This window comes from Taudactylus pleione, unplaced genomic scaffold (assembly GCF_031769625.1).
Source record: "Taudactylus pleione unplaced genomic scaffold, aTauple2 ptg000041l, whole genome shotgun sequence".
In the NCBI taxonomy this organism is placed as follows: domain Eukaryota; kingdom Metazoa; phylum Chordata; class Amphibia; order Anura; family Myobatrachidae; genus Taudactylus; species Taudactylus pleione.
The window spans coordinates 44,063,345-44,086,991 of NW_028284443.1; the positions used below are offsets into that span (position 1 = coordinate 44,063,345).

The following is a 23,647-nucleotide window of genomic DNA, read 5'->3' on the forward strand; positions in this document are numbered from 1 at the left end:
TGTTGTGTGACACATGTAGCCTAGTGTTGTGTGACACATGTAGCCTAGTGTTGTGTGAGACATGCAGCCTAGTGTTGTGCAATACATGTAGCCTAGTGTTGGGCTACACATGTAGCTTAGTGTTGTGTGACACATGTAGCCTAGTGTTGTGCGACACATGCAGGAATGTGGAATCAGCGGCGCCATCCAGTGGCTGGTGCCCGTAGGCAGCCGCCTAAAGCTGCCTAATGGTAGCACTGTACATGCATGCAGCCTAGTGTTGTGTGAAACATGCAACCTAGTGTTGTGAGACACACGCAGCCTGGTATTGTGCGACACATGCAGCCTAGTGTTGTTCGACACATCTAGCCTAGTGTTGTGCGACACATGCAGCCTAGTGTTGTGTGACACATGTAGCCTAGTGTTGTGTGACACATGTAGCCTAGTGTTGTGTGACACATGTAGCCTAGTGTTGTGTGAGACATGCAGCCTAGTGTTGGGCTACACATGTAGCTTAGTGTTGTGTGACACATGTAGCCTAGTGTTGTGCGACACATGCAGCTAGATCATTTTCTATTGAAAACATGTACTGTGCAACTATATATTTAATTTGTTTAACTAGTGGGTTCCTTATGAGAGTAGTTATGTGCTTTGCATGGAGATGGTTGTGTTTGTCCTTACACAGGGCCATTTCTAGACAATGTGGACCGCAGGGAGAAAATTTCCTTTGGCGCCCACCCTACCAAAAATAAATTAATTACAAACTGTCATGATGAGAGGCTTCTAGAAGGGCCTGACCTATGTGCAGTACAGGTAGCTACTGTATGATGCTTTTTTTAACTCTTTTATACCATATCATATATACCTCCCTCACCATCCCAGTCCTCTCTCGAAATGAAACCTGCAGTTAGAACCTGGAGCCAGGAGTGAGTGTCACAGCAGCCGACTGAAAGCCAGACCAGCTAGGCTGAGCAGCCGATGGCACATAGGGCACACCACGGCCGCTGCCATTGAGTTTCCTGGATCATTTTACATTTTCAGACAGTCCCACTCCCTCCAGGGCTGGAGCCCGGGGCCTCCAAATCTAGACAGCACTGGTTAGGTGACTGTAGCTGCATACCGCTGGCCACAGTGCCCCAGGTGGTAGCCCTACCGGCCCACCCTTTGAGCAACCTCTGTTCTCACAGGTACTTGATGTACCCAGTAACCTCCAGTATAGTAAACTCTAATAAAGCTTAATATAATTCAGGTAGAAATAGGACCAAATATTAGTGCATGATGCAAATCTGTTATTTTTTATTATCTTATTATTATTATTATTATTATTATTATTATTATTATTAATAATAATAATAATAATAATAATAATATAAGACATCTGTACTTGATAGTGCACCTACAGTCAGGTCCGTAACTAGAGTGGTGCGACCTGTGCCATGGCACAGGGCACCGCAGGGCAGGGGGCGCTGTTCAGGCCTGTAAATTTTCTGTTTATTATCATTATCACTTGTAGCTTGTCAGCACCTCCTGACCTCCCCTATCTCTCCCCTGGCCCTTCCCCATGAAGCCCATGACCCTTTTTCGGGTGCGCGTCTTATATCCCTGTTTGAAAAATGGGCAGGGGGCGGCGCCAATGCTCTTTCTGGTACAGGGCACCAACAAGTCTAGTTACAGCTCTGCCTACAGTAATTGCAAAAACAAAACTTCCTGATTCCATGGACGGAGAGTGTGTAAATGTAAGGGCCATCCCAAATAGCTTGAGTCTGCAGAGCTTGCTCAATGGCCAGACCAGGACAGTACACTACCTCTTAGGTGCTGGTAATCAGTACTTGCCTTCTACTAACACTTGGATACCTCTTGCTACATGTTTAGAGATGGAACAGCACTATTATATGCAGATACCATTAAAGTATTAGCTGAAAATGTAAAACTGACACATTAAATGAAAGCTCCCTTTGTTGTTACAGACATCTGTTATGTAAGGCATATTTGAAATTTAAATGTGCAAAACCGTAGGAGAAAAGAATACATAAATGGCCTCCAGAATGCCTGCTCATGCGCCATTATTACAACAGATCTACAGTGTGCATATGCTAATGCAGAGTGCTCTAAATTGTTACAGCAGTGCATAAATAATATTGCCTTGCCTTGTACCAATGCAACTTAGTATTGTTAATCACCACCAATGACTTGGTTAATGGTTTCTTGCTTTTTAATAAGTAAAAGAATGTAAATAACATTGGCTCACTCTACTCACACTGCACTAAAACAAGATTGGTTTGAACATACCAGGAAACTGTGGGCCTGATTCAGACCCGCTCGCGAGCACTATGCGCTCGCAAGCGGGTCGATGTTAGGCCACTGCGCATGCGCGCGCCGGAGCCGGCTCCGACGTGCGCATGCGCGAGTCCCGGCTAGCGACGGGCACTTCATCGCTCCTGGTCTCACACCAAGAAGGGGTGGCTGTCGATTTTGATCGACAGCTCGCACCGTTTTGGAGGCGTGGCGTGGGGGTGGCTTCACAAACGGAGGTGTTCCCATGCGAACGCCTGCCGTTTGTGGGCGGCCCCACTAACATCACCAGTGATGTCAGTGAGAGAGCTCCCGGCTACCACAAGGGTCTCGTCGCAAGCCCGATGGTCGCGATGGTCTGACCATTGCGACCATCATCCTGGCCGCTCGCAATAGCTGTGCGAGCGGTCAGGAGGCTACTCCAAAAAAAAAAAGCCCCTATTCAGAGCGAGTGCTCTTTCAGAGCGTCCGGCTCTGAGTCAGGGCCTATGTCTTTCTAGTTCCACTTATGTCTAGTACGTGCAAATCTCAGGTCCTTGAAAAACCTCACTATAAATTTTGAGTTTGAGAATTGATTTTCAGAAAAAAAGTCTTTGTGTAGAGCACAATAGTATAATTCATTATACGCTCATCATGATTTGAAGAAATGTCACATCAATCATAGAATAAAATTGAAAAGAAAGAGTACTAGCACATTCAGCTGAGGTTTCTGTGTGTGATGAGAGAAGCTCGACTGTCTGTACATCTTGTGATTTGTGCTGATGACAAGCAGATTGTTTGTCCCTACCTACGTTGTGTTTTCACATCAAACATTTCTAACTACAAGGCAGTGCTGACTGCTATACCGGACATATTGTTCCACTGGCCTTTCGTAATAACATGACAAATGTGAAGACTAAACAAAACGGAGATCTCTGCAGCCTGAAACCTATGATTTTCCTTATTTATCCAGGCATACAATTAGCATAACTCTCTCCTAACACGGATTCTATTTATGCTCAGAAACGTACAGATACGTAAACGACACAAGTCACATATACAAAGATAAACTTTGCTATTCAAGAGCAATTTACAGCAAATCACTGTGTGATGCAGGACCATTTTCAAACACAAAAATAGGTAAATAGAAGCTGAGTGCAAAATAGAGTAACTTGGGCTTTTTCTGTTCAAATGTTCAGAAATTGCCCATAAATGTAGCTTTTGGCTATATATATATATATATATATATATATATATATATATATAATATATATATATATATATATATATATATATATATATATGTATTTGTGGTATCAGTCCGGCACTCCCATAAGTTAGAATACACTATGCCCAGGTGCCTCTATAAAACACTGTTGCAGAAATAGACAAAAAAAGTGGCACTCCGGGTCTTCAAAAAATGCAAATCCTTTAATCCATAAGCAGGATAATCAGGCCGACGTTTCGGGGCCTCAACGCCCCTTTGTCAAGGTAAGTACAAGTGCTATAATTTGGGCTTGCATAGTAACACACAGTCTCTGTCATTGAAGGCACTCAGGGGCACTCCTCCAACACCCCGCTTGCTCAAGGCTGTCTCTAGTTACATAAGGTATATGAACAAATGCTTTACACCCAAAGACACGTAAATAACTGATACTTAGCCTCTTACCGGACCACGCTTCCAATGGTGTTTTACTTTTCACTGCCATTGTAGGCACTCAATTCTTGATATATAATACGGTTCAGAATCTGTTTTCCAGACCTGCATCTCTTAACATAGTCTGTGCTTTTCAACAATTGTTCTGTTAGCTCTTTCACTCATGCTGCTCTGCTCTGGTGTGTAGGTAACTGTTAGCTGGTGCTGTATGCCATTCCTCTTGAGGTAGCAGTTCCTGCTCATTTACTCCACCTTGATTGGTTAACATACGTCCCTATGTACTAATTCCAACTGTGCTTTAGTTCTGGATGCTGACTAAGGAAAGGGAAAACAGGTTATTACCCTTCAGGCAGCTTTCACACTCTGGTCTCTCTGAATTGATCAATGACATCCCCATCACCATACCATCTAGAAACCATTGTTGTACCCTAGGTGGTCCAGTATCCTATGCCATAGCTTGATGGACTGGTTGGAGTCAGAAGCTGCCATCACATAACACTCTTCAGTGTCTAAGATATACAGTTGTTGGCACTGGGTTGCCATTGCAATTACAGTCTCTCTTTAATTGTACACAACACACTATTATCCTTATGCGAATTGGTGTTTGTATCCCTTCTTCTCCAGTACACTGATGGCAATCAGATTGGTTCCTATATCTGGCACAAATAACAAAACTCTCTGTGACAAACTGTTTTGCCTTTAATTCTTAAGCACACAGTAATTGTCCCAACTGTTGTGCCGTTTAGGGTTTTGTATTCTATTTCCCATGCATTCACAGGTTCACATAACTTGAATGATTTGAACCAACTTGTCTATCCCAAATTCATGTACCAACGATCCTTGCGCTGACTGTCTGCTACATTTAATGCTGATTTATTCCTTCTATTATGCTTGTATGATGGAGTACCACTTGGTTCAGTTGTTCTGCACTCTGAAGCCTTTTGTGCTATTTTGTGACACTTGAAGCATTTATACTTTGACTTTTTGGGGTTTGACAGCAGAATAGAATTCTAAGCATTGGTCTGTCTACAGGTATGCGCTCTTAAAACTGCAGTAGCTTGGCCCATATAATCTCTGTTGATATCTTTGTAGCACAAGAGTCAAATGGTAATACCAGAAAATCATACTCTGTTGTAAGGCTTTACAGCATTGCCATTGCAAACTGGTCCTTGTTTACTTGGATGTCTACTGTTGTTAATTACTGATAGACAGGATTTTATCTACAGTATATATTCATTCAACCCCTTGCATGCACACAGTTTTGTGTCATATAAAGTACACCTCCATTTAATTCTTCTCATTAAACCTCTCTCTTCATAAGATGCTTGTAAAGCCACCCACATACCCACATACATCCTACCTCCGTGCGTTACAAGTCACATTAAACATAATAACGCGTGAGCGCCGTGCAACTCAAATGCTATAGGCAACATCACTTTTAAAACTCACTTCTAAAAACTCTCTCTTTAGTAAATTTACCCCCAAGTGTTGGTTTATTATCTCATGGTGCAGCTAGGAGCGTATGGGGTTAATGGTGGTTGTTGCAGTGAGCCTGTATGCACATGCATACTTAGTGGTGGCAGTGGGATGTTTATAATAAATAGCAATGGTGACACTGTGGTATAATTGGGGACTTGTATGGTTTCACAGTCTCCATTATAGGAGACACTTGGGCACATCCTTCACAGTGGGAGGCTAGAGAAAAGAAAAACCGCACGTGCACAGTAGTGCACTTGGTCAGGTCGGAGGTTGCACCTCCAGCAGCTCTGGGTCTTAGTGCCTGACTCAGAGTTGTATGGTATTGCACAGCTGCAGGGAAGTGGTTGTGCAATGCCACCCCCAAACGGCAACAGACTCAATCAGGCTGCAGCTTGGGGAACTGCAAGAGATATTGCAGAGGGAGACTTGTACATGTACAGTACAGAATATGGGCCTTAGTGCCCAGAAAATAGAGATTTGCATTTTACAGTATGTTATACTAAATTTTAACTTTTGCTTAGGGGACCAACTTAGTCCTTATGTGGTTGATGAAACTAGTGTAGAAGTGGACCAGTGCAGAAGTTGTCCATAGCAACCAGTCAGCATCTAACTATCATTTTATAGAATGTAATTGAAAAATGCTACATCGAAGCTGATTGGTTGCTATGGGCAACTTCTTTACTGGTCCACTTCTCCACTCCTTTCACTGCTTGGTACTTCTACCTCTATGAGTGAGTGAAGCTACTAACCTTTTTTTGTAGAAGCCATTTTAAGTTCATAAAGACTCACTACAGTGCATACAGTATAACATAGACTAGTGGTTCCCAAACGTTCACGGCACCCTAGAGTTTCAGTATTGTTTTACAGCACCCCTATTCCAAAAGTTTCTTATTGAGAAATTCTGCAAAAACTATTAATGTAAGTAAATTGTGCTTACCTGTCATCCTTAGATTCAGTTTTGTGGTGGTAGATGGGGTTGCTTTTCTGTTTGTCCACATATTATATGACTGGCAGCCATCAGCACTGGTTTTGCCTATCACATGAGCCATAAAGAATTTGATTTGGTTCTGGGCAGGGCCGGATTAAGGTCTGTGGGGGCCCCTGGGCAACAAAGTTGTGGGGGCCCCTATATACCACCGTTTCTCGTCATCCTAGGATTTTTCTTTTCTTTCTATTCACCTTAATGCCCCTCCTGCAATGCCCACTGTAGAAGTGCGCCTTATGCAATGTTCCCAGTAATGGTCCCCCCTATACAGTGCTCCTTATGCAGTGCCCCCTGTAGTAGTCCCCCCTACGCAGTGCCCCCTATAGTAGTGCCCCTTATGCAGTGCCCCCAGTATTGGTCTTCCCTATGCAGTACCCCTTATATAATGCCCCCAGTAGTGGTCCCCCCTGTACAGTCCCCCCAGTAGTTGTCCACCCTATGCATTGCCCTCAGTAGTAGTCCCCCTTATGCATTGCCTCCAATATTGGTCTTCCCTATGCAGTGCCCCTTATATAATGCCCACAGTAGTGGTCCCCCCTATACAGTGCCCCCAGTAGTTGTCCCCCCTATGCATTGCCCTCAGTAGTAGTTCCCCCCTATGCATTGCCCGCAGTAGTAATCCCCCCTATGCAGTGTCCTTTATATAGTGCCCCCAGTAGTATTCCCCATGCTCTGCCCAAAGTAGTAGTCCCCTCCATGCTCTGCCCCCAGTAGTAGTCCCCCAGTCCCCCCATACAGTGCCCCAGTAGTAGCCCCTCCCCCTATGCATTGCCCCCAGTAGCAAACACCCCCCCTATACAGTGCCCCCATGAAGTGGCCCCCCTATACAGTGACCCTTGTAGCTGCCCCCCTATACAGGGATGCCTGTAATGCTCCCCCCCTCCCCAATGCAGTGACAGTGCCCCCCCCACACACACACACACACAAAAAAAATCTTACCTGAATCCCCGCTCCTGATGCGAGTCCCGGCTCTTCTATTGCACAGTTGGGAGAGACGTCAGCGTCATGACGTCTCTCCCATCATCACCAGCTGCGGGGGGAGCCGGCTCCCTTCCGTTGTGCAGCAGCCAATGAGAGTCTGTCTGACTCTCATCGGCTGCTGTAACATACACACAGCTGCCGCCGGCGGTGTATGTCACTGTGTAGTGTGGCCACGCTCACTGCGCGGTCTACACTACACTAGCGGAGGGGACACTAGCAGCGGGCGCAGACAGCGCACCGCTGCTAGTGGGGGCCCCTCCGTGTGTGGGGGCCCAGGGACGACCGTCCCTGTCGCCCCCCCTTAATCCAGCCCTGGTTCTGGGCCACCAACCAATGGCACCCCTGCAAGTGCCCCATGGCACCCAAGAGTGCCATGGCACCCAGTTTGGAAACCACTGCAATATTTTTTGAAGAAAAAAAATATCTGGATTATTTTGGACCTGATCTGATTATACAAGCTATAAATGTATTTTATATATTGCAAGAGCTTTACTACCGTACCTGATCACATATAATTTATGTTATAAAACGTTTATTTAGTTTTTGAAGATAGTTCTATTTATATTAAGCATATTTATGTTTTTTGTTTAGTACAGAGACCAGTGTTGCCAATGTTTGTGACTTATTCAAGTGTTTTGAGACTTGGCTGAATAAATTATCAGTATTTCCTAATTCCATTCTACATTCTGAAAACTGAGGAAGCCGTTTACTGTTATAGTTATAAATTGCATTATACCCCACAGTGTTTAATGTGCCAAGAGAACAAATATTGACAGTAAAGCACTGAAGCAGATGGTAACAAATTTAGTGGAAAATAGTTCATAATTAGAACTACTGTCACATAACCTGGGAGTACTAATAAAAGTAACATAAGTAGCTGACTTTGTAATTTCTGTAATGTATGGTCCAGATTAATATTTGCAAAATGTAAAGTATAACATTACATAACTAATGTTATTTTTCAGCAAAATATTTATGCTTTAATAATATATTTCAGACATGATAAGAGAGTTTTTTTTATGTAAATATGATTGCAGCTATATTGAGTTATATTAGTAACCAATTGTCTAGTTCAGTTTAAAAAAAAATATATATATATATATATATATATATATATATATATATATAGTTCCTTTGGCAGCGGCACTCCACAAAAAATAACAGTAGGCACTCCTGCCTACTGTTATTTTTTGTGGAGTGCCGCTGCCAAAGGAACTATATTTGGGACCATTGTTGGTTACATGCGGAGGGCACCCCTTTTTTTGCTGATGACTGTGAGTGCCATTTCCCTGGATATAGATGTATATATATATATATATATATATATATATATATATATATATATCCTATTTCCCTATTTTATTTAATTTCCCTTTTTTATAAGACCCTAACTCCCCAACCCTACTCTTTCCCCAGAATAATATCTAATGCCAAATCAAAGCATGTACAGCATCTTTAAAGACTGATTTCAGATAACACATGGGGCATGACAACAAGAGCTTCTTTTATGGCAAAGACAGTATCTGGAAATGAAAACAGCAATTGTTTTAAATAATGTGGAGCATTTTATTTAACATAAATTATTGTGGCAGGCTATAAGAAGCAGATTGATAATTACCTTTTTCCCTTAGTTTTGGTCTTCATACTGCTGTTAATCATTAATAATTCTTCAGATTTTCCATTATGTCATGGACTACTATAGCAACCACAGTTACATGGCACATGTTGCAGTGAGAGGAAAGGATTTGGAATACCCTTGTGAGGCTTGTTTTCGCTGTGATATACTCCCACTCCTTCTTTCCTCTACTCCTTCACAAGCTCTACTGAGAGCTGTGAGCCTGTATTTGTGTAGCAAACTCATTACATGTGTGTCTGGCAGCCAAACATTGTGTTTTGTACCTGCTTTGTGTGTGCACTGTAACAACATCCCACACCCCTCCCCTTCTTCCATCACATGACATGAAGTGAACTGCAATACTATGTCATATCTGCTTGCCCACCAGAGAGGTATTAAAAAGGAGATAATAGTTTATTAGAGGATATCTAAAAATAATGACTAAAAGATGCATTATTAAATGGCATTTAACTTGCTATTTAAAGAAATAAAAACTTATTTATGAGGGGTTGCTGCTTTTAGGCAATCTTGCTAAACCTTGTCAATAATTTTTAGGACAAATGAATGTATCGTATTTTAATTTACGGGAGAGCTGAGTGTACACTTATAATTAAATGGTTCATTGAAGGAGTTTTAAGGCCAACTCGTTGTTTTTTTAGATATTACAGTATGCTATTGTGATAAAAGGGTTTCCTGGAAAAATACCAAATTAACATTTATATCTAAGGTGAAAGATCATACCAACAAAAATAGGGGCTTTCGGAAAGTTTTACATTATTTAGAAATTTAGTCAAAAAAGGGGAGGGAAAGGGGGATGATTTAATGCACAGGATCTATTGAAATTAATTATTTAGCAATTATAGAATACCAACAATATAGATTAAATGCAAGTGATTATCAAAGCAATATACAGTGTTGGTGGTGCTCCCTGGAATCAATATATAACTGTATAGGGTTAAGTTTTGCTCAGGCAAAACACAAGAGAAAATTCCTTTTTTGGGGCACTCTTATTAAATGAAATATAAGTAATGTGATATGATGATAATTTCTAAAACGTAACTTTTAATAGAAACATACCCTATAAAATATAATACATATATAAATATCAACAATAATATGTAAAAATTATTTCAGAATATCAATAGGCGAAAGATATCGAAAACAGCAGTATATACCCATTAATATGTTACACTGCCAGATACGTGTAAATCCTATTCACAGTGCCATTATAATGATGTCAACAGCTAGAACACATGCAATTTCATACCTAAACTAAATTCTGGCATCTCCTTGCCCTGATATCAAAAAACGTTAATAAATTGGTATCATATACTCACATAAACATGTAAGAATCAGTTTCTCAAAGAACTGTATGTAACAAATGGAAAAGATATATATGCGTGATAATAAATATCCACAAAGTAATGGGCTTAATTGCCAAGATAATGATTCACATTTGTCAATTACATAGTTTCAGAAATAAATACAAAGAGGATTCTGTATCCTATCTAGTCAATATTGGCCTCTTAATTGCGATGATATTAGATATATCAATCCTATAAAAAAGAGGGCAGAGGAGGAGCAAGAGAAAAAAACTAATACATATAAATTGCACTCATAATTAGTATATATCCACAGTGCAAATAATAATTTATGCAATTCTCCTAATAGTGATCGTCCGCATGTGTATTATAATATCATTCAATATAAAACAGATCAGAGATACACAAGTTTTATAGAATAAGTGAAAGTAAGACACCTAGGTGTCCCCCACTTCTACTTTCTCCTGTTGTACCTATTCGCCTGGTATTGGACAGGTGATGAGAGAGTGGGGGGCTGGTGTCTATAGAACATAAAATGTACTGGTGGGTTGTTAAAGGTCTATTGTAGCGGGAGTTAAATAATCTCTGGTGCCGTTAGGTATAGCAGAGATCAAGTGCACCCAGACCAGTCAAATCACCACCTAGAAAGAGGAAAGATTTTACCTGTGCAGAACTCAGTCTGTTTTAAGTAACGTGTCAGATTTACAGTGTCTGCGTCTGCTGCCTGTCAGCTGTGAATCAGCTTTGTCTCACCAGTCCCCGGCACGCATCAGCATGCTGCTCACAGCCGCCTGCATCGGCTGTGTGGGACTCCGTTACGTAGCGGTGGGGGTGGGAGAACATCCACGGTCAGCTGATCGGATCCTTGGTTGGAGGTGTGTAAGGTTAGGTTGACGCGCGTTTCGCCGAATGGGCTTGCTCACAACAAGACATCGGGAACTGGTGAGACAAAGCTGATTCACAGCTGACAGGCAGCAGACGCGGATACTGTAAATCTGACACGTTGCTTAAAACAGACTGAGTTCTGCACAGGTAAAATCTTTCCTCTTTCTAGGTGGTGATTTGACTGGTCTGGGTGCACTTGATCTCTGCTATACCTAACGGAGATTATTTAACTCCCGCTACAATAGACCTTAACAACCCACCATTACATTTTATGTTCTATAGACACCAGCCCCCCACTCTCTCATCACCTGTCCAATACCAGGCGAATAGGTACAACAGGAGAAAGTAGAAGTGGGGGACACCTAGGTGTCTTACTTTCACTTATTCTATAAAACATGTGTATCTCTGATCTGTTTTATATTGAATGATATTATGATACACATGCGGACGATCACTATTAGGAGAATTGCATAAATTATTATTTGCACTGTGGATATATACTAATTATGAGTGCAATTTATATGTATTAGTTTTTTTCTCTTGCTCCTCCTCTGCCCTCTTTTTTATAGGATTGATATATCTAATATCATCGCAATTAAGAGGCCAATATTGACTAGATAGGATACAGAATCCTCTTTGTATTTATTTCTGAAACTGTAATTGACAAATGTGAATCATTATCTTGGCAATTAAGCCCATTACTTTGTGGATATTTATTATCACGCATATATATCTTTTCCATTTGTTACATACAGTTCTTTGAGAAACTGATTCTTACATGTTTATGTGGGTATATGATACCAATTTATTAACGTTTTTTGATATCAGGGCAAGGAGATGCCAGAATTTAGTTTAGGTATGAAATTGCATGTGTTCTAGCTGTTGACATCATTATAATGGCACTGTGAATAGGATTTACACGTATCTGGCAGTGTAACATATTAATGGGTATACACTGCTGTTTTCGATATCTTTCGCCTATTGATATTCTGAAATAATTTTTAGATATTATTGTTGATATTTATATATGTATTATATTTTATAGGGTATGTTTCTATTAAAAGTTAAATTTTTAGAAATTATCATCATATCACATTACTTATATTTCATTTAATAAGAGTGCCCCAAAAAAGGAATTTTCTCTTATTATTTAGAAATTGACAACTTGCTCCCAAAAGAAGTTTCAAGAATTTGCTCGGGGCAGCTAGACATTTCAGGCAGTTATAATTTTATGGGGCCATTATTTACCTAACCTAGTGTACGAGTAATATGATCTAAGTAATATTAATAATATATAATATTAATAGATTGGGGATGTTGAGGGCGGCTCTGCAACCTCATCCCAGTCTTCTTTATTTAAAGAAGTCATACAATTGCTCCATTTTCCATGCATGTTACTCACTGCAGCTTTTATGGAAGCCAGATTTAAGGCCCTTTTACATTGTAAAACTTTGTAAAATAATGTTAACATTTGTTTTCAATACTAAGTGCATTAATGATTCATTTCTAATCCCAGTGACTGTGATACCATCCCACCCACATGTAGAAACAAAAGACCTGATGCAGAATTGGGCATGCAGGTCGTCCACAGATGCGACAGCATTGCGTGCTTGTAAATACATGAGGATTGCTGTCTGTATCCAGAGTGGGCCACATGTATCTATCTATCTACTTGTGAAAGTACCCGTCATTACACAGGGCACCGCAGGGCAGGGGGCACTGTTTGGGTCTGTCAGTTTTCCTGTTTATTATCATTCTCACTTGTAGCTTCCTCTTCTTTTATCCTCAGCTTCCCTTATCTCTTCCTTTGCCCTTCCCCATGAAGCCATGGCCCTTTTCAGGTGCACTATCTTATTTCCCTATTTAATAAATGGGGGGTGGGCGCCAATGCTCTCTCTGGCACAGGGCACCAAAAAGTCTAGTTACGGCTCTGGTCTTGCTCACAGTTGGAACACATTATAATATTCTGAAGTGTACCATGGTCTCCAGACTTCAAATTATCAACCTACAATAACCGGAGTAATAAAGAGATAGATTATGCATTACTGGAATTAGAATGTTTTAACATGCATTAAAAATTACATTTGTTCATGTTTAATAATGTTTATGAAAAAAAATCACATATAAAGAGTAGAAAAATATAAAAGTCCTATTAAAACGTGATTCTGAACAAAGAAAATGCATGAAAAGTCTTTTGTGTAAATCTGCATTAAAGTTAATGAGAACAGTGTGTGCAGAATGTACTGAAAATGATCAACATAAAACATATGCTGTGTATTATATTGGCTGCAGTAGATGTAGAGATGATAATAATATCTTGATTTTATGCCAACATATTTTCAGTTATATTTTTCCCCCTACAGGTATCTGAACCACACAACTCCAGAAGAGATAAGCACACAAAGCAGAGAGGACGTTGCTAACCTCAAACAAGCACTGAATGCTTTGGGATTTAACAATCTTGTGAGTCAGTAAAAGTCTGTGTATTGTAGTCTTAACATCCAAACTCATAATTGAATGACACAAAAATTAAATACAGAGAAATAGTAAAAAGTTAACAAGGTATGTCTTATTTTGGGGCCTATACATTGTAGAAATACAGCAGTACTCCAATTAATAACTCTCTGTATTGGGGGTATATTAAGGATTTTTACATACAGTAGTTATCACAACTACTGTATATTCATATATTAAAACGTTCTGCAGGGAGAAGTGCTGCGAGAAACTCAGGGCCTGATTCAGACTTGAGAATAGAGTGAGATATCTCTCTCAACTGATCATCTTGGTGAAACCATGCTGCACTGCAGGTGGGGAAGATTTATAATGTGCAGAGAGATTTAGATTTGGGAGGAGTGTTTCCAAACTGACATCTAAATTGTAGAGTAATAATAAAGCTGTGCAGTATTTCTGGGCTACATGCAAAAGCAGCCAGTATTTACCCCACATGTAAAAAAAATTATGTATTTACACCCCTTGCATTGCAACATGGTTTGTTCAGGTTCACAGTTGAGAGAGATATCTCACTCTATTCCCAAGTCTGAATCAAGCCCTAAGTCCCTGCACAATACATCCTGGCACAAAACGAGGAATCTTTCACATTTTCACGAGACTTATCCACACTTTCTGAGCATTTACTGACACACTTTGGCGGAGGATGGAGGCTGCAGTAAAGGGATTACAATATCCCTCTCCTCGAAAATGCCTCCATAGCTACAATTCGGCTACCGCCATCTCAGATTGGTAGCAGCCTTTTGGGCCAAGGCTGTTAGGGGCTTCGTAGATAGGGTCAGACTGAGTGGCGTTGCCAACTTTTTAGATGAGGGGGAGAGAATTTGGGAAAATAGGGGCCCCAGTCACAGGTGTTGCAAAATTCAAATACCATCTAGATACATTATTTGCTTCCAAATTACATCAATAATTACCCCTCACATTGACACTGATATTAATGCCCCCAACCTCACACACCACAAAAAGAGTATAAAGCAGCACAGCGAAAACTCAGTGATCCCCATGGGGTAAAAATGAAATTCCTGGGGGTAATGGACGGACAGCCGGGCATGCATATGAATCATTCTATAATATAGAATGATTCATATGCATGCCCGGCTGTGCCACAGGGAGGCTCTAAGCTGGACGCCTGCTGAGATGTTATTACCAGCGGGCACCCGGCTCCTTCCCTGCAGTGCTGCGCTAGCCAGAGGCTGGAGTTCTCTTCTGAACTCCAGCTTCCGGCTTTCTCCATGCGCACTATGGGAGAGACGTCATGACGTCTCTCCCATAGTTCCGAGGAGTAGCCGGGTGGACAGGACGGCAGCGGATGCAGGAGCGGGGATTAAGGTAAGTGTTTTTTTTTTGCACAAGCGGCACTACAGGGGCACTATATGGGGGCACTACTACATGGGCACTATATGAGGGCACTACTACAGGGGCATTATATGGAGGCACTACTACAGGGGCATTATATGGGGACACTACTACAGGGGCACTACTACAGGGGCATTATATGGGGCACTACTATATAGGGGGTAACATCAGCGTATCTAAATATATTTTGGGGTAAAAGGTAAAAAAGTTCCCTGACCCCTGCCCAGTGGCGGGCTGGGCCGGGGGGCAGGGTGCCATGTGCCCCCCGGGCCGCAGCGTCATGCGGGCTGCGGGCCAGTGCAGTCTGTGTCACTGTGACACAGACTGCACCGCGTGTGTAGCGCTGACCGGACGGAGTTCGGTCAGCGCTACACTGACAAACACACAGCCGCCGGCTCCGGCAGCTGTGTGTTTGTTGTAAGCAGCAGCCAATGAGAGTCTGTCAGACTCTCATTAGCTGCTGCTGCTGCGCCCACTGTGGGAGCCGCTCCATCTTCCGGCTCCCGCAGTGGGCAATGGGAGAGACGTCATGATGTCATATGACGTCTCTCCCATAATGCAGAGCGGCCCGGCCCGGGAGGACAGACGGAGGAGCAGATGGCGGCGGCGGGAGCGGGGATTCAGGTAAGTGGGTTTTTTTATTTTGTTTTTTATATTATGTGTGTCTACCAGGGGGGGGGTTCTGGCACTACTGGCGGCACTACAAAGGGGGGGACTACTACTACTGGGGGCATTACAAGGGGGGTGGAGGACTACAACTACTGGGGGCACTACAAGTGGGGACTACTACTACTGGGGGCACTACAAGGGGGAGGGGACTACTACTACTTGGGACTACTACTACTGGGGGCACTACAAGGGGGACTACTACTACTGGGGGCACTACAAGGGGGGGACTACTACTACTGGGGGCACTACAAGGGGGAGGGGAATGCTACTACTGGGGACTACTACTACTGGGGGCACTATAAGGGGACTACTACTACAACTACTGGGGGCACTACAAGGGGGGTGGGGGCTACTACTACTGGGGACACTACAAGGGGGGGACTACTACTACTGGGGACACTACAAGGGGGGGGACTACTACTGGGGGCACTACAGGGGGGGGACTACCACTACTGGGGGCACTACAAGGGGGGGGCTACTACTAATGGGGGCACTACAAAGGGGGGGACTACTACTACTGGGGGCACTGCAAAGGGGGGGGACTACCACTACTGGGGGCACTACAAAGGGGGGGACTACTACTACTGGGGGCACTACAAGGGGGGGACTACTACTGGGGGCACTACTGGAGGCCTGCATAAGGGTGTTCTCTCCTGTGGCACACGGGGGCACTGCATATGGGCACTATGACAGGGGGCTGCCCTAATCTTTATTTTTACCTTACATTAATCCCATATGGACCCGCCTCATCCCTGAAACACTTGAAGGGGGGGCGCCGTAGCACGCATATTCTTCGGACACCCTGGCTACACACTACTTCTTTGCCAGGGCCGCCTGCAAGCATTTGCCCCCCAGGCTAAAAGTTGCCAGCCAGCCCCTGCCCCTGCCATAGAGTAAACAGAGCCTTCTGTAACAGCCATACAGAACACACAGCATTGCAGTGACTGCCATATAATACAAAGCTTATTTTTTGACTGCACATAATACGGAAAACATTTTTAAGATCATCAAACACTACAAAGAGCAGTTTTGAGACGCCATACAATACTGATAAAAATGTTTTGACTGCCACACAAATCCTCCCCTGATTACTATTTAATCACTCCTTACAAATATGTTTAGCATCATCACAACAACATTAAACATAATTAACTTCTAAATCATTAACTCTCTCATCCTAATCATTAATTACTCCCTGCATCATCAATTAATTTCATTAATATTTTGGAACATCCTCATCACCTCACTAATACAATTATCTGTCAGATATCTGTCCAATCTGGCTGGTTGGAGTGAAAACGTGGTAATGTATGGGAGCAAATGACATTCGACCATATTTTCCCAAACACTGGAAAACGGACAAACCGATTGTGTATTTTGGTTACATTTGTTTGATTTAACCATTTTGTCTGAACAGCCATTTTTGTCTGTTTTCCACTGTTTGTGAGCAAATGGTTGATTGTCATTTGGTCCCTTACACTACCAGATTTTCATTCCAACCAGCCAGATTGCATAGATGTCTAAAGGCCCCCACACACGGAGCGATATAGCAGCCGTTCTGACGGATTGGAACGATATTGCAGCTATGTCATTCCGTGTGTGGGCATGATGTCGGCCACTGCATGCTCCCTTGAGGTCGTTCGTCGCTCCTCCAGATCTTTCTGTCTGCGCAAGAGATCTGGAGAATTGTCAAATGATCTCATGCTAGTCTATGCGGGGGAGAGGGGTGCTGGCATATTGGGTGGTAGGGCAGCTGATCGCTCCGTGTGTGGGGACCACCCGATATGTCGGCCGTCGGATAGGGCATTGCATGGCTGGGTGCATATCGCACCATGTATGGGGCCCTTAACAGAAATTGTATAGTATACAGTATGCTCAGCAGAAGTCTAATAAAACAAATATTCACCTTAATTAGCCCCAATAAAAGCATTGAACACTTCATCTTAATCAACTCAATGAAAGCATTAAACCCTGTACCCTCATATTAAAATCCACTATAAACTTACCCCCTTATACATATTAACTTTCCTAAACTATATACATTATCACAATCCCCCCCCATCCCAGAAACATTGTGGCAATGGAGAGGTATTGAATGGGTGTAAGGTGTGCAGTGTGGGCCCCCCTGCACCCATTTTAGATGATATGCCCATGGTCCCTACCTTCTCCCAAGTGGTCCCACATGAATAGTAGGGACCACTAGGGAGGGGATAGGGGCCATGTACTACAGCAATAATATAGAGAGGGACTAATGTATTCCATCTGGGCAGTGGCCACGGTTCAACCGTGAATCTGCATATGCGGGCGCTCCCCCTCAAGTCCTCTGTACTCATACCAATGGAGGACAGGCAATAGGTCTACAGGTACAAAAGGTATACATGGTCAAAAGGTCGAAGCACAAAAGGCCGACATGGATGAAGATCGAAAGATACAAAAGGTTAACATGGTCAAAAGGTTGCCATTGGGATGGTCAGCACAAAAATGGCAGACACTTTAGTTTTGTTTTCTATCTCTAATCTTCATCCTAACCCTCTCCTTGGTGCCTAACTTGCCCTCCATACTGGTACCTAACCCTAACCATCTTGGTAAGTGCCTAACCATCCCTCCTAGTGCCATCCATGTCGAACTTTTGTGTGTAGACCTTTTGACCATGTTAATCTTTTGTTCCTGTCGAACTTTTGCCTGTCTACCAGTTCGTATCAATCTTTTGACTGTCTATCTAAATAGTGCGGGGTTTTTAATCCACACCCTCAGAGGGACTGAAATATATATCATTCAACGGCTTATGAATTATATATTGCCTAGTGCAGAGGTACCACAAACTCTATCATTACAGTCCAGGCTTTATGGATATCCATGCTTGAGCACAGGTGACTTAATTAGTACCTCAGTCAATTTGATTTAACTATATGTGCTCAAGCATGGATATCCTTTATTATTACCAGTTCTTTATATAGCGTACACATTTCCACAGCTCTTTACAGAGAATATTTGGTCATTCACATCAGGCCCTGCCCCAGTAGAGCTTACAATTTATGTATCTTTAAAACCTGGACTGTAATGGCTGAGTTTGGGAATTTTTGGCCTAGTGTCTACCAAGCGTTACAGTTTGTGATGTGTAAAGATTTAAAAACAAAACAAGTTATAGAACCATATATAACCATATCATTATCTTCTCCAGGTATGGTTTTGTGCTGTGTGTTAATGCTAAATATAGTTATTTACATGATTTTGTGTACATATACTGTACATTATACATTTTGTGAAAAGAAAATGCTATCACAACCACATATTAAAAATAATTAGGATTTATCTGACATAGATTGACAGAAGCAACACATTCTTTAAATATTCGAAGAGCAATGTTTAATTTATTTCCTAACCTGAGTGAATACACCGCTCGCTTTGAAGCTGCAGAATGCTTCACAATCACATCAATGGTGACGCACTTTTTGTTAAATTAATGAATCCATATTTTGTCAAATAATTAAAGGGATAGAAAACCTTAGAGATGGAAGATTCATTTCTCAAGCATTCATGTTATATGTTAGACAGTTTGTTTTTCATTATTAAAATTCTCCTGATATTGGCAAAAGTATGGGATAAAAATTATTATTTCTGACAGTAATGTGTTAGTAATAAAAAAGTATCAGGTCAATGACGGACAAGAATAACTAGTGCCTAGGCAACACAGCTATTTACTCCAATTCCCAAACAACTAAATGCAAGCAATGTTAGTTTTGCTGCAAATCTGATTGTTAGTAAATAGGGTGTATGTTATTCAAAATAAATGTACAGGAAAATAAGAGTGTATGGTTGCCCATATGTAGAGCTGTACTCATCTTGAGATGTGGACTGTGGCTGTGTATGTAGGTGCAGCATATGCACCTGGCTTACTATTATTCATCATCATCATGCACTTGCACCTGGCCTACACTAATTAAAGTTGCCTATATGAGGTTGCCCAGGCACATCCCCATGCATCCTCATATTCAGTCATAAGGATCAATGCACCCAAATTCCATAAGACTCTGCATAGCCGCATTTGTGTATACTCATTTTCTGAACATATACAGTATGAATTAACTGAAGATATGTTATGCAGCTGTGCATCAGCCCCTCCTCGCCCCTCATGTGCATAAACATTTCTGTTTACTTGGATATATATGTTTTATTAAAAGAGAATGAGAAAATACATTAATCCATATATAGCTCTTGTTTGACCAATTATAGATAACATTTAATATGATTATATCTGTGAGATTTGTTGAAAACATAGGTTATGGCTTTGTATCTTTTACATTTAGGAGGTGGAGAATATATTCATGATTCTCTCAGCTATTCTGCACATTGGAGACATTAGGTTTACAGCTCTCACTGATGCTGAGACAGCGTTTGTGTCTGACTTACAGCTTGTGGAACAAGGTGAGTGATGTTATGCACTGTATCTACCAGTAGATGGAGACATCAACCAAATTTAAATTTGATTAACTTCAATACATTTAATTAAATGGATCTCTCACTGTTCCTTTATATTCTCACAAATTAATCTTTCATAAAATGCTTTGTTTGTACTCAGCTGCTTGCTGTTTTGATATTGTATTGATAGATTTTCCAAACAATTTTAAAATATATGTGTTCTCTTCTTTGCTTTATTGAGACGCGAATATTCTAGGTGTTCACTCTGTGATTATTCTAGAAAATCCCCCCTCCATATATAAGTGGTCAGCCACACAACCAGCAGTCAGCTGACAGTTATCTATTATGTCTTTCTTGTTTCTCCTCTGTGTATGTCAAAAATTAGAGCCAATTTAGCAAAACAGATGTCATACACAGAATCAGCAGCACCGCAAAGTTATCTCAAAATCACTCTAACATGATTGGCAATGAAATAAGTGTTGTTCTGTGTAATAGTTGTTTTTTATTGTTTTTTACTTACTTTTTAGATTTTAAGGACATATAGAATTTAAATGACATTAAGCAAACAGGAAAACTGATTAAAAAGCTTCTACTAACCTACTAATAGAAATTACCTGAGCCCGAATAGTATTTGATTAACTGGATTTGCATGAACAAATGCAATATGGCAGTTGTCCAGGTTTGCGCCTGTAATTGCAAATATTGTGGCCTATTCTGTTGTCATTTCTGTATCACTTTCCATTTTTTTGTTGCACATAGTAGAATAGGTAGTGCCAACCCAGGATCAAAAGGTTCTACTTTTCTCAATAATAGTACATACTAAGATAACTATGTAACTGAGGGGATGCGGTCAGAGTGCCGATGCTGGATCCCAACACTGGTCAGAATATCAGCGCCGGAATCCCGACACTTGTCAGAATACCAGCAACGGCATCCTGACCGCTGGAATCCCGAAGGTAAGTGTTGGGGTTAGGGTTAGGCACTAGGGGAAGGGTTAGGGTTAGACTGCGGGAGGTTAGGTTTAAGCTGCAGGGAGGGAGGGTTAGGGTTTGGCACTAGGGGAAAGGTTAGGGTTAGGCTACAGGGGGGGCGTAGGTTTAAGATGCAGGGAGGGATGGTTAGGTTTAGGCACCGGGGAGGGAGGGTTAGGGTTAGAGGTTAGGTTAGGCTTACTTACCAGAGGGTAGTTGGCATTCTAACCTGGACGGGATGCCGTCGTCGGGATTCTGACTGCCAGGATCCCGAGCGCCGACATCCGGTACCCATCCGATAACTGAGATAGAAGCCAACCAATCCACTGTTGGATTTTTTTTAATCATTAGTTAGTTCTAGCCTCTCTTTCAATTTAAATCAATCTGCCAGAATTAATATGATAATATTCGGACAACTTAAACTATCAACTTATCACTAATTCTGGGTACACACTGTGCAGACCACTCTGCAGATCAGATAGACACTCCAATCCTCGGAACGATTATCCAATCAGTGTGCACCCTGTAGATACTGACCTATTTTTAGCTCAGTATTTAATTTATTCAAGGAAGTCGAGATGTTGGACATCACAATTTTTAAGCAGCTCAGGAGATGTGACCTTCCAATCCAACAGGAGCGTTTGTAGCCGATTATTGGCTAACGCTCCTGAATCTACACCTTTGCAATTATCGGGCATATCAGCCGATATCATGTGATCGGTCAGATAATTGCATAGGTGTGTACCCATCTTAAGGGATTATCTTTGAATTTGGTGTGATACTCTTTGTGTGAGTTGACTTTTTGTAATTTTATTAACATTTTATTTTTGCAATAGTCTTATACAACCACAGTTCAATACTTTTGGTACAAGTATCTAACTAGGTAGTTAATAGCACCTTTATAGTGTTGTGATTGTTATTGTATTTTTTATTAATAAATTCTTTATTAATGAGCAATGTAAAAAATAGATATTTTGGTACCATGTTGATCTATGCAGAGTGTAGCTGTCTGTGATCACCTTTAATGTTGTTTCAGTGGCAGGAATGCTGCAGATATCACCAGATGAGCTTTCCACTGCCTTAACAACAGATGTGCAGTACTTTAAAGGTAAGGGGCCAGTAGCGACTTCATATATCACTGATTATCAAGTTATACATGAAAGCAAATGCAAATACTTCATATCATTTCTACATATGCTTCTAATTATTTTACAGTGCACATATTAATTGTGATATATCACACAGTCTATTAAAGCTATATGATTACAAAGCTGAAAGAAATAGAAAAATGCAATTTACACAAGCATCTATAATAATATGAATAAGAATAGTTGGTTTGTATTTTCTTGTCTCTCTATAATATATAGGAGATATGATAACTCGGAGACATTCGGTGCAGACTGCAGAATTCTACAGGGATCTTCTGGCAAAATCACTGTATTGTCGTCTGTTTAGCTATTTAGTGAACCACTCCAACTTCTACCTCCAAAATCAAAGTGATCAAAACAGGTAAGATGAACAATTCACCATCACAGTATATAAGTTCACTAAAACTTTCAGGCATTAATTATAAATTCTGTCTTAATTTTGTAACCTATTGCCTAGATTTTAACTTTGTCAGGGCCATACACTGTCACACAATCCCATAAAACTAGGAAAATCTTAAATTATACAGGTTCTGGGACTGAGAGTCTGGCTTCATACATACATTGTCACACTCTCATCTCTTTTTGGCAGGCTTATGAGCAGCTCAGCACTCAATACATTCAGACTGTGGCAGACAGCAAAATAACTCCACAATCTTTGATCCTGGCAAAGCTTAGCATACAGAGATTACAAACAGCAGGGAAGATTGCTCATAGTCACAAAGTGCCACTGCAAATGGCCACCTCCTTATGGGAATGGGACTCCAGTCCCGACATGCCCTGGATGGCAGCCCTGCTGGACATGGTCTTCAATGATGCAGAGTGATTTCAGGGGGTGATTCAGGCATGCGCCTGACACATACTGCGCATTTGCAGTACAGGCCTGCGAGCATCGCACGCAGTCCGGTAGCAGACTCTCAGTGATTGACAGTCTGCTGCCATTTCTGGGTGGGGAGGGGGTGGCGACAGCCTCCATTTTCCAAAATGGAGGCGTGTCTCTGCTGTTGGGGGGGGAATGCAGAGGCCAGGGTCTCCATCAGCTATGGAGATTTCTTGGCCTCTTTTACTCATCTACGGTGGCCGGCTTGTGTGACCCCTCACATGATCACTCAGCCGGCCTAAGGGATCGCTGATGATATGATGCTGCATCCTCGGACACAGCTCGGATCAGTAATGCATGCAGGATTTGTGATACATTACCATATTACAGTTATGTTAGCAGCTGCAATAACATATCCGTCCACAGCTGAATCACCCCCTCTGTTCTGCAGCGATTTTTGACACTCAAGTGATTTTGGAAGCTATACTGCTTTCTGTTCTGTAAGTCAGTCTGCTCCTGATATACCCCATTCCAAACGGTATGAGAATACACCTGCCTCCACTGTCATTTACTCCTAATTTATAT

General features: G+C 41.7%; 1 protein-coding gene across 1 annotated transcript in view; it reads left to right on the forward strand.

Annotated features, from left to right (window-relative positions):
• The window catches only part of MYO16 (myosin XVI), a 309,776-nt gene that overhangs the window by 136,644 nt on the left and 149,485 nt on the right, over positions 1-23,647 (forward strand). Inside the window, exons 16-19 of the mRNA XM_088458316.1 lie at positions 13,538-13,637; positions 20,015-20,132; positions 22,134-22,205; positions 22,465-22,606. Of these exons, the coding sequence (XP_088314442.1) occupies positions 13,538-13,637; positions 20,015-20,132; positions 22,134-22,205; positions 22,465-22,606 (432 nt within the window). The remainder of the gene's footprint in view (positions 1-13,537; positions 13,638-20,014; positions 20,133-22,133; positions 22,206-22,464; positions 22,607-23,647) is intronic.